We start from the raw sequence: 16,323 nt of genomic DNA, 5'->3' as shown, positions 1-16,323 counted from the left end.
GTGATGAGGTCTTTAACTTATTTCAGTGCATCTTCAAAGTGAATTAAACTATACGAAGATTGTGGATTGGGACAAAATAAGGTCTACTTAGCTACATCCACGCGCAAGTGATGGCTGCTCCACCTTTGCAACCTTGTGGTGGGGTGGTGGTCCTCTCTCACTGAGACTTTGCTGAGGTTGAGAGGAGAGTGTGCATGATGGAAGGAGAAGGTGTGAGTGGGCAGTTTTTTATCCATTGCAGCTGCTGCAGGCTGTCCCCATGGGCTGTGTGTACTCTGAATGGTTGGACATGGGGTGTTCAGCCTTTCCTGGCTGGTGGCTGCAAGGAGATGACTTGGGGTGTTGTGAAAGGGCTGACCCACATGACAGGAGGTCCTGTAAGAAGGACTCTGAGGGGGTATTGGTCAGTGCCAGCTCCCACTTGGGCTCTTTGGTGTCTGCAGCTACTGCTGCAGCCTTGCACAGGAGGGAGACAAGGACAGTTACCCACCTCCACCGTGGGTCCGTCTTCACATGCTTGGGACTGAACCTCACCCCGTTTCTCTGAACTGTGTGGCAGTGGATCCCAAAGGTCTCAGGGAACCAGGGCACAGGAGCAGACTGAAAGGCAAGGAGGGACTTTAGTACTTCACAGGCTGCTTTCCTTGAGACAGATCATTCCTGTGGCTGAAAAGCTGAAAAGCAATCAAAACAACCCTAAAAACACGCTACATGTTAAGGAATGGAGTCCACCTCAAAAGTCAGTCCTGCTGCCAGAATGACCCACGTAAACGCGAGTCTATTTTTTTCCTGCAGAGAACAAAACTACCTAAGAGCAAAGCTGTAGCGTGGAGGCAAATACCGTTCCCGTCATCCAGCACGTCAACACTGGAGCTAGGCGGTTAAACCCATCTCTGTCTCCTGAGAAGATATTAGGTCATATTTCTGTGTTTTATTTACCCATTAAACGCTTTGCTGTTGGGAAGGGTTGGTGCAGGACAACGTCCTGGCAGGAGGCAAACCCGCACGCCAGACACGGAGTCTTCACGGTGATTCTATTAGGGGAAAATAGGAAAGAGAAAGAAAGAAAGAGGAAAGAATTCAAACTGCCTGGTTCATCCCTATCGGTCTGTTTTAAAAGCAAACCGCACAGTTTTAGCTGTCACCAGCTGGCTAGCGTGGCTCGCAGATCCCTGCTTCAGTCTGCTTTTGCAGGGGATCGGAGAGGAGATTTTGCTGCAAAACTGAAAATGTCACGGCATGAAAATAAGCCCAGCTGACCCCGGGGAAGGAGGGAGCCGTGCTACAAAGAGCCTGGGGCGCTCGTAGGAGCTGGCTGGTGGCAGAGGGGACTCAAACTCCTAAAAAGTTTCTCTGAAAAGTATCAAACTTACAAAAAAATACAGGCTTTGTCATGAGCATCCTCGCGCGTCTCCCTCGTGCGTCTGTCTCTCCGGGAGCAGGACACCTTCCCACCTCTCCGCAGCCTGCCCTGACTCTCGCTGAGCTCAATTTCCTTCTCTGAATCATCATTTAAAGCCCAAATGTGGGCAGCTGAGGGGGATCTTATTAAAGTTTCATCGCTACCACCATTCTGCTACCGTGAAAAATAAGACACAGCGGCTCGTGGCCGTATCTCAACAAAAGCCTTGAAAGCAAAATACACGCCCCAAATACCAGCACAGAAGTTTTGCCTGGCCAGGGAGGCAAAGGCAGCATGAAGTCAGGTCCTGCTCAAAGCTTCCAGCGCAGAATTGCGTAGAGGAGCCAGACACGGGTGCTCTGTAGGTCCATAGAGGGGCAAAAGGGAGTTTTCTGGTTTTCTTTGTCCCTTTCTTAATAATCTCTAAGACTCAATTTGCATTTTCAAGGCTGTGGAGAGGGGAGAACCTCACCGTGACACGCGACTGCCAACCTCCGATCTCTCCGTAACCCTACAGCAAACCTCTCCCCTGGGGCTGATTTTTGGTGGGTTTCTCTTCCTCACAACCCCATTTTGGGGGTGATTTTCACTCCTTCCAACAGCTCAGCAGCAGCAAGTCCCTGCATATGTCTCTGAAGTGGCCATGTAGCGGGCGCTGAGGACTTGGAAAGCTTTCAGCCAGGATCTCGGTAGAGGGAGGAGAGAAGCTGGAGACGTGGAGTTTGTGGTTGAATGACTGTTTTGCCTTTCTTGCCTTTTCTTCACCTTCCTGGGCCCCGCATCTCTTGCTGCTGCTGCAGGCTCACAGGGGATTTACAGCCCCAGTTGTACGCGAAGCACTCGGCTGCCTGTAACGAGCAGTTACCCACCCCACCTCCAGTGTTTCATGTTCCTGGCAATTAATTAGCTCTGCTTCGAGATTTTGATGCAAATGTGATATCAGATAGCCTCTTTGGGATAAAATGGGCTGTTTTGCAGGTTGCCACATATGCTTCTCCAAGCATTGCTTGGGCCAAACACAAAGACCAACTTCACCGCTGACAGCCTACAGCCACGAAGTAAAGCTTGGTTCTTGAGGCTTTCACTCCAAAGAAAGAAAATAAAAAAGCAACGGAAGAGAAAAAAAGTCTTATATCCACCAAAATGTCTTCCCCAAGTGTTTTCTGCAATGTTTTTGTCTGCTGTCTCTCTGTTGCGCCTCCTACCTCTTATCCAAAGAGGTGTTTGCACCTACCTGTACACATGGTATGTGCCTGCAGCTATGTGGGCATCACATTTCTGGTTGGAAGGAGACATCTAAAATCAAGAAAAAATGTAAACGGTGGCAGCAGGAGCCTGGATCCATGCACAGGAGAGGCGCTGGCCTCAGGATGTTTATCCTGACAGTGGATTTACACATAAAACCTATTGATACCCCATGGAGTGAAGTATAAAAAGAGTTGCTTCTCCTTTTTCTTGCCTTCGCAAGCAGGGATCGCTCCCGCTGGTGAGGCTGCAGCAGCTGGACAAGGCAGGTGGGAAAAGCATTTCTTAAGAAACGTGAAGCTTGCTTTTCTACAGCTGGATTATATTGCTTATTGCTCCTCCATCATATCTTTGCCACTGGGATCATGGTCGTAGGTTGGCCTCTTGGCTTCACGATCCATGGGAAAGTGCTTGGGGTAGCAGGGTGGGACACATCTGGGGGACGCAGGGCCCACCGGTGGGGCTCAGGGTGCTGGGCTAAGGGATGTCCAAGGCAGGGGATGGGTGAGGAGCCATCCAGAGGAAGCCTGAGGGGATCAAATGGGATTTGTCTGGGTGGTTTGGTGTGCGCAATGGGGCAGGACGGACAGACTGAGGCAGCTTCTGCAGGAGCACTGGCTCCCAGGTGGGGAGAGTTTCTTCTTGGTTTTCCTCCTAACCCACATGGCAATGGTGTCAGTGGCAAACCCATCCCCAGTTTTGCCCCTGCTTGTCCCGGCTTGGATGGACAGTGCTGCCTTCCTGGCACAGAAGGTTTTCCAGGCTTTTTCAACATTTTTCCTCTTTCTTAAGGGTGTTGTGGCTGTTGGGTTGCAATTCTACCCTTGCAGTGGGCAGGGGAAGGTACGCACCAGTGGTCTCCCAGTGATGCTGGCAAGAGGCCGTATATACCAATACAATGATGTAGCCACTACTACTGCTCTGAAAACCAATGGATATCACCCAAAAAGTCTGCGAACAGGGTGCAAACCTCCAACGTCTCCCACAGAGCCCAAGCACAGGGGATGTGGTAGAGGGTTTTGCAAGAAGGACTTGCCGGTGCTGAGGTCCAGCCCTGCATTAGCTTACGGCCATTTGCCTCCGTGCTATCTCCAGAGCCTAAATTACTCCTGCTCTAAAAATACCGCGTAATTAATTGACCTAGCTGAGCACAGTTCAGGCTGGTGACGTGGCGATGAACTTTTTTGTTGCTTTTGTCTCTGGCAGGAGCGAAGATGGGGGCTTTTGTCAGCTCCCTCCCAAAGAGCCTGTCCGCTCCAATCTGCCGGGCGCAGCCAGAGGACGTTGGATGATGCTCAGGGCCCAGCTGTCAGCACTGGCGGCCATTTCAGGACTGTATCATTATCAAATTACTAAATTACACCGGCCCAGCCTCTTCATCTCTCGCGATCCATTTTCTTTTGTCAGGGTTGCTAAGGAACTGCCCGCGGGCATCGGATGCCGCGATGAGGCGAGTTTCTCCTCTCCACACCTCCTTGCAAGACTTCACGGGCTGGATGCAGAAGAAATCCCCTCTTGCAAAGGGGCTGAGTGTGTTCAAGCTATAGGTGCACATATATTTATAAATAGAGACCCATGGGCTCAGCTCCGGAGCCATGTGAGCTGTACAAAACAAATGATGGGGTCCCTTGTGCTCCAAAATCACCCTCCACTTTGCAAAATCCACGAGGATTCATGAAGCTGGTTTTATGTGCGTTAAAGCCCCAGCTTCTCACATGCTCGGGCCTGACTGCTTGTAGCGATGTTCTTTGCTTTCTGAGGCCGTTCTGCAATGTGTGTTCAGGAATCTTCTGGCTTCGCGCTGCTTGGAGCTCCCTGAGCCTGGAAAGCAGCCGGCTCACCAGCAAATCGTTCAGCCCTAAAAGTCTCCCCCACCCTGCAATCAAATAATTTCAAGAAACTCAATTAGAGTGACATGACATTTCCAAGGAAACACCGAGGATGCATTCCGGTAATATTTTGGCCCTGCCAAAGTGGTTCAGATGGCAAATCAATAGTAAACATTTAAGGCTAGATGTATTAAAAAAAATCAAGTTATCAATTTCCCCATTATGCCTAAGCTCCCAGAGCACTGATGGGAAATTCAAGCTGCATTTAATACACCTAGCAGAGGACTGAACAGCTTGATCTTATATACTTGCCCACAATATTGGTTATCACTTCTCAAGCCTTCCAGCAGCTTTGCAAATCTGAATTAAGTCACCTGGCTCCCTGGTGAGCTGCTGCTTTGGCCTGTTCCATAAACATAGGTTATGGTGAAGGGTCTTGAGCCATATCACACCCCCCCGAGAGACTCTTCCCTTCTCCTTTGGCTATACCTTGACCATGAAACCAGGTGGCCAAATTAGTCCCCCAGACTTAGCTTTGGGATATGTGCACTCCATGCCAAGCCTGGAGCCAAAAGCTGCCAAGAAATTCTGAACATGGGAAGGCGAAGCCCTATTTTAAGTGATGGCACTGGACTTAAAAGGAAACATGAAGGTGTTGTCCCGTTTGTTTGGTATCTAGGAATAATGAGGCAGGAAGAGAAATTCCTCATGTTCCTCTGGAGGCCCCAGATGCCCCAGACCCATTTGCTCACCCCCTGCTGCCTCCAAACCCTCACTGTGCTACTGATTCACAGCTATAAAAGTGATCTTCATGCAATTACTATTGCTTATTGTCTCCTCAGGTTTGGTGTCAACTTAACATGCCTACCAAGTAACTCACCCGCCCACAGCAATGCACCCTCCTCTTCTCTAATGCCCTGGTGCAGTTGACAGTAGGAGGGGGTTGGTGAAATGCAGGGCTGGGGTCCCTGGGAGACCAACCACGGGATGGAAGAAGGCCTTCTCCTCTGTGTTTTGGTGCCACTTTGAGTTATTCATGAACTGTCTGGTGGCAATGGTCCCCAGGAGGGATGCTGTTGCACCGTGAATTGGAGAAAGGCTCTTGGGAGCATCTCCGTTGTCTTGGTGGAAACCCCACACTGCAGCACACAAGGAGGGCTGAGACAGGATGTGGGGGGAGATGACGGAGAGGAGATGTGCTGGGAGGGTTTGGGGAGCCAATGGAGGTAGGGGGAGCGTGTACTCTGCAGGGCACTGCAATGAGAGCCAAGCTGTGGAATAGTGACAGGCCACCCGGTGACTCCAAGCCATGTGCTGGGGACATCGGGGGATTTGCACACCAAATCCACACAAGCGGCAGGTCTGTACGGTGGAGATACGCCCCATGCATCACCGTGTCACCAGAGACAGTGCAGCCACACATGGGCTGGCTTGTTAGGATGAGGCAGGCACGAGCACTCTGGCATTTCCTCTGATGGCCAAGCCGAAGGCTTTATTCTCAAACCCCACTCTTTGGGAGAACATCCATACCTTGCTGGGCCAAACCCCACAGCCCTGGACAGGGCTGGCCAAATGCTGGACCCTGGGAAATATGGACTCTTGGACACCCCAAGAGGAGCCAAGGACAGGGAGGGTGGTTTGTGGGGACGTCCAGAACTGGGTCAGAATAGAGCTCACCCAAAGCTACTGCAGCCCCATAAGTTTTTTTGGTTTTTTTGACACTGCTAATAAAACACCACGGGCTTTGCACTGACCTGACACCTTGAGTCAAGTGGTGGTGGCCACTCCAGTATGACAACCCCACATTTCTACTGGAGACCACTGGTGCCTTCACTGGAGGGATGCTGGCAGGGTGAGCACTGCACCAGAAAAAAGGAATATGGTCGGATGGTTTTCTTCTTGTAATAAAAAATATTGTTCATGAGCCTTTTCTGTATTAATTAAATAGTGGGAACAGTTTACAGTGGGTCCCCTTTTGCCCACACGGATACTTTTGCTCCAGTCCAGCTGTGGGCTGGTTTGCATTAGGAAGGATCATTTGGGGAACAGGGGTTTGCAAGCAGAGGTGTCCAAAATCAGATCAACATGGGTGAACATTTCTGGAGGGCCATTCCCAGCCCTTCATATGTCTGAGTTCCTCCTGCCCGCTTAAGGCTCTGAAACGTAGTTTGCTCTGCAGAGTTGTGGGAGTTCAAAGACTTGTGGTCCTTGGCAAGGTCCCACCTAAATGAAGATTTTCATACCAGGGTGCCAAATAAACTTGTGGGTCGTGCACTCCATTAGGTCTCTGTTTTCTTGTGCACAGTGATTATTTTTGTCAATGCAATTTAGGAAGGAAGGTTTTTCCTGCTGGTTGCAAATGCTTTGCTCCCCTGGATAGTCTCAACTCTCCTGGGTTTATGCAGGAGCTGGAGGTCAAGTCACTCCATGTGTCCTGGGCTGCCAAGGCCCAGAGGCTGCAACACCTCCACCGCCGGGCACCCAGAGAGCTCCCAGCCCGGCCGGGGCTCTGCAGACATCGACATCCTGCAACCTTCCTCGCAGAGTGCCCCCCATCACAAGAAAAATACGGAAATGTGGGGTGTTTCTCAGAAAAAACACCTGTTTCTCAACACTGTGGCCTCACCTGGAAAAGCAGAAATGCTTTCTTTTGGGTGATGCTGCTCCCGCTGTTTTGCTCAGAAAGGAACATTTTGTTTCTTTTCCAAGGGAATATTTTTCTTGCCATGATACAATACCTGAATGTTTTGGTTTTTTTTGCCAAAGTACATTTCGATACAGAACATCATTTGAAGAGGAGAGGCTGGTAATGTCAGTCTGAAAATGTCACTTGTCTCATTGCCAACATTTACCAAATTCTTTTTTTTTTTTTTTTTTTAGTAGAAAAGATTTTAGCTGTGGGGGAATAAAAATCCCCCAAAGTCCTGCTGGTTCCTCCTTGGTGCCTGGGACACTGTGGGTAATGCTACTACCTACGCTTTAAGCAGCAAGGAGGCAACCATGAAACCAGGGAAATCTGAGCTCAATTTACCAAATTGATCAGGAAACTTTTAATAAAACCCACTGATTTCCTAACCATCTCCCTGGCAATCCTGCTCCACCATGAATTTAGCTGTTATGTCCCCACGAAGGACATTTGGAGGAGGAAAGGCAATTCCCAGCGCAACCTTTGAAGACACAACACAATGTACATTCTTTAATGAATGTATTTTTTGTCTATAGGGACAGAAGAGTGACCATTTCTAGAACTGCTGGTCATATCTATTGGGACATTTACAGTGAGAGGAATCATGGCTTGCATCTGTGGATGCTCACATTGCCAGGGCAGAGCAGGCCTCCCCAGGCAAAGGACCCAGAGCCCAAAATGCTGGCACCAAAATTTTGGAGAGAGCCCTGCCAAGCCAGTAGTGTGGGCAGCAATGACATGGCCAACAAACCCACACCACATCTGGGAGGTGTCATTTTCAGACACCATGTTTCCTGCCTGGGTGCCACATGACAGCAATTTTCCTCAGTCATGGAGAAGGCAGAGCCTTTTGCTTCTGCTCTTTCTTTGGCAAATTGCAAATATTTCAAAAGCCAGGAGAGACTTCTGAGCTATAAGAGCTGCTGTGACCCTTCCCAGGAGCTGGCAATCTGTCCCATGATGTCTACTTGGAGAAGATGCTATTGGTAGGTCCATGTGACCACCAAACCCAGAGGCTTAGCCTCCCACTTCTGGGATTTCCATACCTCTCCGGGCAGCAGCTCCAAACTCCTTGAGGACCTGGGGATGGCATTTTGCAGGGAGAAGCCTGGTTTTGAACTCTGTTTTCTTCTTACCGTACAGTTTGGGTTGGCTCCTCTTAACCTGCCCAGGGAACGGTTGAGCGAAGAAGAAGGTGGGGCTTGCTAAAGGCCATGGGGAATTTAAGGTCAAGGTGAAAGGCCATGGGATGGGGCTCAACCTGCCCACCTGGTCCGACACAGGGAAACAGAAATTTCTGCTTTTCTTTGCCTTTCTCAAAGGGTTACTGCTTCCAGGTGAATGATGAACTAGAATTACACACGACAGCATTAACACACTTTTATTTTACAAAAATAAACTCAGGAGTATGTGTTGCCTGGTTTTGCACAGTAGTCCTGGGGGGTGAGTGGTGCAGTCGTGAGCCTCTGGACATCTCCGCCTTTCTGAGCAATCAGATGTTTCCTTCTCCTCATACCATTTCATTTCTTGCTCCTAATTAGTTTTCCAACGTCTTTTTTCCAACTTCTCTTGCCTCTTCATGTTAAATAGTTTCTCTTGCTTGTCCAGTCTCTGAGGTGTCCTGGAGACACTTCTCACAGCTCCGTTTCTCTTTGATTTAAATGAGACAGCTGCAGCTCATCACTTCCCTCTGACTGGTTTTTGAAAGCGACACAAGAGAAGACAAAAGGGACATTGGAGGTTGGCTGCAGCTTGGGCTTCTTCTTGGACCTCCCATGCTCACAGTGGCTCAGGAGGTCCCTGACACAATCAGATTGTCTGTGCCAGGTCAGGTCACAACCTGTCAGGCATCCATAATGCAAATACCCTGATCCACGCCGCCTCCTGGCACCATTTAGAGTCAGCCAGGAGAAGTGGGCATGGAGACGACACTTGGACCTGGCTTGGTTTTGGGTGACTCCCACTCCCCAGTGGTTGCTTCTCCCCACAGAGGGAGTGCAGACACAGTGGTGGAGGTACCTACAGCTGCTTTGTGAAGCCTACACTGTCTCTTAATGCTTATGACCTGGGGTAAAGTGTTGGCCAGGAAAAGGTTCGCTTCTTTCCTGGTGCTGCTGGGACTGGATTTAAGGCACTGGCAGTGGCTTCCCCTCACGCAGTACATCATTGAAAAGAAGCAGGCCACCAAATCTGGGCACTGACCAGGCTAAATGGGCCAACTGGTCTACCTTGACTGTCCTTAATGGTCAACAAAGAAAGGTGAGCTCCCCACAGAGCCCAAGGAGTGATGCTAACCCTCGCGGCAGCAGGGGACAGAAGAGGGCAACCAGTTTTGGCTGGTTGCGCTGGGGCAGAAAATTTCTCTTTCCTGGGCAGGCAATGCATACTCCTCCGAAAAGAACACTTCAGCTCTCCAGGATGTCCTTGCCTGTCCTAAACCAGGCTTAGAGCAATGAATATTTGCACTGCCTTCTTCCTTGCAGAACAGGAAGCCCAGGCTGTGCAAAGTCCATTTTGCATAATAGATGCCATTTATGCATAATAGATGCCAGCCTAAAATGCAACCAACAAAAAGAAGACCACCTGAAAACTCTGAAATGAACCTGAAATTATAGAACGCTGCCTTTAATTTCTTTCTCTTTTTAACATGCCTTCAAAAACAGAGAAGATGAACCTCACCAGAAATTTTTATTATGCATTGTGGAGAACTAATGTGTTTCTCCCGATGCTCAGAGGGGTTGTCTGCACGCAGAGGAAAGGCTGAGAGAGGAGCATCTGAGCATCTTTCTAGGAAGGCTGGTTTCATCCACCGCTCGTGCACTGCTGGGCAGCAGTAGTGTTTGCATTACTGTCAGGGCCGGCAGCAACCCATTTCCCCTGTGGTGAGCTACCAACGCCTGGAGAGGAGGAAGAGCCATGGAGACTCACCCCACAAACCCTAGATCTGGCAATGGCAGCCCAGTTCGGCTTCCAGGAGTGAGTTTTTCCCACTGAACTCCTGGACGAGGTGTGACCCCAATGCAGGGGCATTTGGGACTAGCTCACAAACTGCTCTAGATTAGGGCAGCTCTGCCAGCTTCAGGCTCTGCCCAGATTCCATGGTGGCTGGAGATGCCAGAGGTGTGCTTGGATGGAGCAGCCCAGGGTTCAGAGGGCACCTGCCCCCAAATTCCTGCGAATCTTAGCCTTCAGAAGGCACAAGGTGGTTGAGCTCGAGGTGTGTGAATTATCAGGACCCAGTGCTGGTGCCCAGGTGGACCCTCTTTATCACCCACAGGTCCACCCTCATCCCGTCAGATGGAGATCCTGGAGATGGCCAGGAGCTCCTAGAAGGAACCCGGAGGGGACCAGAGTGACCTGGGAATGGGAGGGGAACGAGACCTTTGCAAACTAGAGGCACTCCTCCAAGTCCGTTCTCGGTCCTGGTGGGGCACCAGAAGGCAATGGAGGTGGGCAGATTGTGGATGGCTTTTCCTGCTTTGATCTCACTCCTGGTTGGAGGAAGAGGAGAGTTGGAGGGTTCAGGGGCTGCCTTACCTGCTGAGGTTTTGCACCGCCGCTCACATTTCCACCTGGTTTCGAAGCGATTGCTGTTCCCTCGGCATCCCCCAAAGATGAAGGGCCGGCAGGCGTTTGCCTCTACATGGTAATACCAGAGCAGGGCGTAGTGCTGGCAGGAACCCTCGTCCATTGGCTGCAGGCAAGGGGCTGCAGGGAAACATGCCCCCACCACGTGTGTGTTGGACCCGGGTGGGAAAAGGCCACACTCTGCCACCCACATCCCTCCCTGGGCAAATGTTTGGGGCTGGTCCAGGGACTCCCACTGCCCCACAATCAACACCTTAACCCAAAGTAATGGTGTTGGCAGAGCAAAGTGGGTAGCAAGGACCAAGGGTGGACATCCAGCAGCGGATTTGCATAGTGGGATAAGCACGAGGCTCCTTGTTGCTCCACAGCACCATCTGCCCCTGTGGTGCCCATCATGGTGGTCTCTGACCTTTGCAAGGTGGGGATTAACCCCTGGGTCCTGGGCTGGGGGTGGTGTCTTTGCAGGGGTGGTTGCATTCAGGGTGTTGCCCTGGGGGACTTTCATTGTGGATTTTGCTGGTGGGGCTGGACAATACAGGATCGGGTGAAAACACCCTCCAGTTTGTTCACCACCAGCATAGTGCCCTGGGGAAAAAGCAGCTGCTTGAAGCCAAATCCAAAACTGAGTTTTGAGCCTCTGTTTGCTGGCACGTGTAACTCTTTCAGCGCCGCGTCCCCTTGATCTCAATGCCAAAAAGCACTTCCCACCCGGGAAGTGACTTCCCTAAATGTCACTTAATTCTGTGCATTTCACCTGCTAATTGACTGTGAGCTTCTCGGCGCTTGTGCTGAGAGGGACCTGTTATCTGCTGCGCCCGGGGAGCCGCTGGGGAAGAAAATGGAGATCACATGTAACGAGGGCACGCAAACAAATTAGCCACCATTTAAATATAGATCATTGGAGCCTTACATGGCTTTCCGCCGGCTAACAAGTTCTCTTAATAAATGTCACAGAGCAATTGGCGAGGGGAGGGAGAAACAGGCAGCAATAAAATTCTTAATGGTATTAAACAACTCAGTCAGAAAGGTTGGGTGTTAGTCAGAGAAAATGGAAGTATTTGTGGTTGTTTGCAGGGGATAAATGTCAGGCCAGAGTTTTGTAAATCTGCGAGCTTTGAAAAACCAGTAGCGATTGTAATCTGGCAGTAATAACCCGCCGACTGCAGAATCCTGTTAACATTTGGAGCGCCTATCTGCACTCCTCACTTAGCAGAGTGATTTATGAGCCCTCCTGCCTCAGACCCGGGCTTTAATGGGCTTGTCGGCTGGCGACGGCTGCAGCTGCGATTCAGTAACATGTGGTACGCCCCATCGATCTGAAACCACCCAGATCCCAAATGGTGCCTTGACAGAAGTGAGTTTAAACCCAGATGGATGATGTCTTCGAAGTACGACACACACACCAGGAGAGCGCTTGGATATGGGCGGGAGGAAGGTGGCAATGGCTGGGGGCTGGTTCCAGGCTTAGCTGAATTTGGGGGATTTGTTCAGCCTTTAGCAGATTACACAGGGGAAAAATGGTCGTCATCATCAATGGGTTTGAGTTAAAACCCTTCCCAAAGCTCAGGGAAAGAGCCATCATGGGTAATAACGGTCAATGCATATAAACTGTAGGTCAACACCTTGTCTAGGCTATGACGTGTTTTGGGGGGTAAAACTATGTAACATTGGGGTGTCTTGCTCAGTATGAAAGTACAATGTGATTTTTTTTCAAATTATTTCTAAAGTAGAAGGGCTGGTTGGCCAACCCATGTGCTGATTGGCCAACCATTGAGCTGACTGGCCAGCTTTTGCGTTGATCGGCCACTCAGCTGCTGCCTGGCCAGTCTGCAGACAGCTTTGCCCCGTAGATGCTGGGGAACTGGAGTTTGTGCAGGACCATTGTAGGGGCATGGGATGTTGCATTTTAGACGGCTCCCTTCTGCTGACGTGCATCTGGCCCCGCAAATACCTGTTTCACTCAGCTGAAGCACTGATGCTGTCCCCCTGACCGTGCCAATCATAGAATCATAGAATCATAGAATCATAGAATCATAGAACCATAGAACCATAGAATCATAGAATCATAGAATCATAGAATCATGGAATCATGGAATCATGGAATCATGGAATGGTTTGGGTTGGAAGGGACCTTAAAGATCATTTGGTTCCAACCCCCCTGCCATAAGCAGGGAAATCTTCCACTAGACCAGGTTGCTCAGAGCTCCATCCAACCTGGCCTTGAACACTGCCAGGGAGGAGGCAGCCACAGCTTCTCTGGGCAACCTGGGCCACTGTTTCACCACCCTCATGGTGAAGAATTTCTTCCTAATATCTAATCTAAATCTGCCCTCTTTTAGTTTAGAACCATTCCCCCTTGTCCTATCACTACACACCCTTGTGAAAAGCCCCCCTCCATCCTTCCTGTAGGCCTCTTCAGGTACTGGCATCTGCTCTAAGGTCACCCCGGAGCCTTCTCTTCCCCGGGCTGAACAGCCCCAGCTCTCCCAGCCTTTCCTCCCAGCAGAGGGGTTCCAGCCCTCGCATCATGGCTGGGGCCTCCTCTGGCCCCGCTCCCACAGCTCCAGCTCTGTCCTGTGCTGAGGGCTCCAGAGCTGGACGCAGGACTCCCGAGGGGGTCTCAGCAGAGCGGGGCAGAGGGGCAGAATCCCCTCCCTGGCTCTGCTGCCTGCACTGCTGGGGATGCAGCCCAGGGCACGGTTGGCCTGACAATACCTAAAAGCATGGCATATCTTGGATCATGCTTTTGCCCTGTCCAGTTGCCTGGTGTAGAGTAGATGCAATGTGAGGAGGTGCCACAAACCCACTGGTGTTCGTGTATAGGTAGACTGTATTGCATTTGTCCTGACCTCGGTGCTTCTCTCTTCCTCTGTCTCTTGGGCAACACAAAGGGACAGAAATAGAGCTGGTTGTTTTCCCATTAGCTGTAATGAGTAGTTTTATCCATTAAAGTGTTCACGAGGCCCTGGGCAGAAATAATCTGTAATAGCTTGAGTGTTTGGTCTCAGGGATGTAATTTCTGGCTGGTAGGAAGCTTTACTAGAAGTTGCAAAGGACATGGTGAGAAGAAGGGGACAAAATCAGCCTGAAAACAGCTGCCTCCTTTCAAAATGCATCCTTTTGGAGGTGGTGATCGTCAATGAGGCCACACGTATTTGGCTTTTCCCTCACTCACGATACCTTCTAGGGGCATCGGCTCACCCTGTCTCTGAGCCGCTGACCAGCCCGTTTCAGCATGGGGCATGGCAGTGTGGGAGCCCTCACTGGAAATCTCGTCGCTGCCTTATTTCTGCCCAGTTCCAGGGCAGAAGATTTAGCGCTGGGTTCATGGGGTGCTTAAGAAGATACCGGCTACCATGGTTGGAAAGATGGAAAGCATGCAGTCACACAGCTGCACTTACCTGCAACAAGTGAAGGTGGCTCCATGAAGGGCTTCACTGAAGTCACCAATGTAGTCATGCTCTGAGTTTTGTTAAGCGTTTCTTCCTGGCTTTCACCATCCCCTCCAGTGTGCTCCCGAGGCTGAAAATACCCTTGGAGCTGCCTGTTGATTTCAGCTGCCTCCAGACCTGTGGATTTAATCACTGGGTCAGAAAAAAAATTAAAAAATGACTGCCACTGCACAACACAGTGTGGGAGACAAGTCACAACACAATGTTTTGCTGGCCTACAGACCACCGGCATATGTGGTGAAAATAGGAAACCTATTTCCAAATCGCATACACTCTCGAGAAGGGCAAGCAATGGAGGAGAGATTGTACTGTCTACCGTCTTCTCAAGGAAGGGAGCAGGGTGTACGCTAAACTTTTTCAGAATAAAAGTTGTTTTTGAGAAAGTGGTTCCCAAGAAGTGTGCTGGGCTTCCTTGGGACCTCCGTACGTGCATGGACATGTTCCCAGAGTCAGTTGGGATGGAGTCGTGATCAAAAATACATGGATAATTAGATGCTGCTGGATCGGCATCTCCATGGCATAGGTGCCCTGAAGCGTTGCACAGTGCCAGTCTTCTCAGGTAAGACCTGTTTACTTCAAGGCCAGGTTGGGCGGGGCTCTGAGCAACCTGCTTTAGTTGAAAATATCCCTGCTCACTGCAGGGGGGTTGGACTAGATGACCTCTAAAGGTCAACCCAAAGCATTCTGTGATTCTATCATTCTACTATAAGCCTGGGAACCCACAAAAAAGTTAGCTAAGTTATACATATCCAGCTGTATGTCTGGATGTGTGTGAGGCTGTGGCTCCTTCATACCAGGTATGTCTGATGCTCAGTGCCTTCAGGGACAAGTGTGATCTGGACCAGGCTGGCAGGCACATTAGCGGAGCAGATATTTTAGGAGTTCTGGTTTTATGGTGGATGTATGGAGTTTGCAGGTAGAGACAGTATGTCTAGTGGAGCCTGACTGTGCGAAGTTAACCCAGAAACCTGTTTTGAAGCAATGGGGACCAGCAGACTGAAACCATCCCAGATTAATGCTCTGTGGTGTGTCCACTGTGGTTTTGATCTGGCTTTGCTTTCCTTTACTAATTTACTGTTTTACCTAAATGATGCTTTGAGCATGAGGGATGGAGAAGACCACATGCTCCTGGCTGAAGGATCAACCAGCCAGAAAACAGGCCCCTGAGTTACCCCTTGGGTAACACCTGAGTCATGAAGGCAAAGCACTCCAGTGAGCCTTGTCCTTGGCAGGAGTGTGTGTCCAAGAGCATTCATTGGCTCTGATTTATTTACATTACAGCAACTGGAGGCTGGGGCAAGGGCAGGATCCCAGATGCGGGACCGTGGATAGATGTCAGGGAGAGGGGATCTCTGCCCTGACAGATTTGCTTTCTAAGCACGGAGTAGGGGGGAAACAGCCCCCAAAGGACTATCACCTGTCTGGTGTAATTGGGAATATCTCACACCAAGAGAGTGCCCAGCTACTCCAGGTACCTACGACTGTACTGGCTTCTTACATCCAAGGCAAGGATGCTGCTTCTTGACGCACCTCTCTGTTTAGAAAGTCCTTGCTTTGTAAAATGCTCTGCTTTTGTACACTATGCAACAATGTGTTAGGAAGGCTAAAAAAAATATGATGCAACAGTTATGAGGGAAAAATTAAAGCAAATCCATTCCTGGAGAACATGAGTTCACTGCAATTTAGAGTGAAATTGCTGCTCTGAAGTTCCTCCTTTGTCTACTCCTGTTTAAAATACAAAAAAAACAAGCTGTGGTGAAGACCCTTCCAGGTCTAATGATGGCCTTGAAATGTAGTAGGAAACATTCAGGTTAGAGGAGATGTCCAAGGGCAACTGACACCTCAAAGCTGGTTGACAGATACGGCACAGACCTGTGAGACACCTGTGCCTGTAGAGGAGATCCAGCCTGATACGTAATCTGGCTTATATATGGGCAACTAGATCAACACTCAGGGATAAGGATCAGATCCAGAGTTGGAAACTTCTCTCTAGGTGCCTGCATGTGAGCTGAGTGTCTTCAAAACCTATGGCCCATTGAGATCCAGAACCTGGTTCAGTATGTTCTGCAAAAAAACCTAGATTCTGAATCAATTGCCCACACATAGGCAAAGACATGGAGG

The 16,323-nt window shown here is 50.0% G+C and overlaps 1 protein-coding gene across 1 annotated transcript in view; it reads right to left on the bottom strand.

Moving 5' to 3' along the window:
• Positions 1 to 8,574: 8,574 nt before the first annotated feature.
• LOC142362173 (uncharacterized) overlaps positions 8,575 to 16,323 on the bottom strand; it is a 137,726-nt gene continuing 129,977 nt past the window's right edge. The window contains exons 82-85 of the mRNA XM_075428237.1: positions 14,152 to 14,319; positions 11,505 to 11,576; positions 10,700 to 10,870; positions 8,575 to 8,856 (exon numbers count right to left, since the gene is read on the bottom strand). Of these exons, the coding sequence (XP_075284352.1) occupies positions 8,843 to 8,856; positions 10,700 to 10,870; positions 11,505 to 11,576; positions 14,152 to 14,319 (425 nt within the window). The 3' untranslated portion in view covers positions 8,575 to 8,842. The remainder of the gene's footprint in view (positions 8,857 to 10,699; positions 10,871 to 11,504; positions 11,577 to 14,151; positions 14,320 to 16,323) is intronic.

Source organism: Opisthocomus hoazin, chromosome 8, assembly GCF_030867145.1.
Source record: "Opisthocomus hoazin isolate bOpiHoa1 chromosome 8, bOpiHoa1.hap1, whole genome shotgun sequence".
Lineage (NCBI taxonomy): Eukaryota > Metazoa > Chordata > Aves > Opisthocomiformes > Opisthocomidae > Opisthocomus > Opisthocomus hoazin.
Note: the sequence above shows the minus strand (reverse complement) of the source record. Positions and strands in the feature narration are given on the sequence as shown.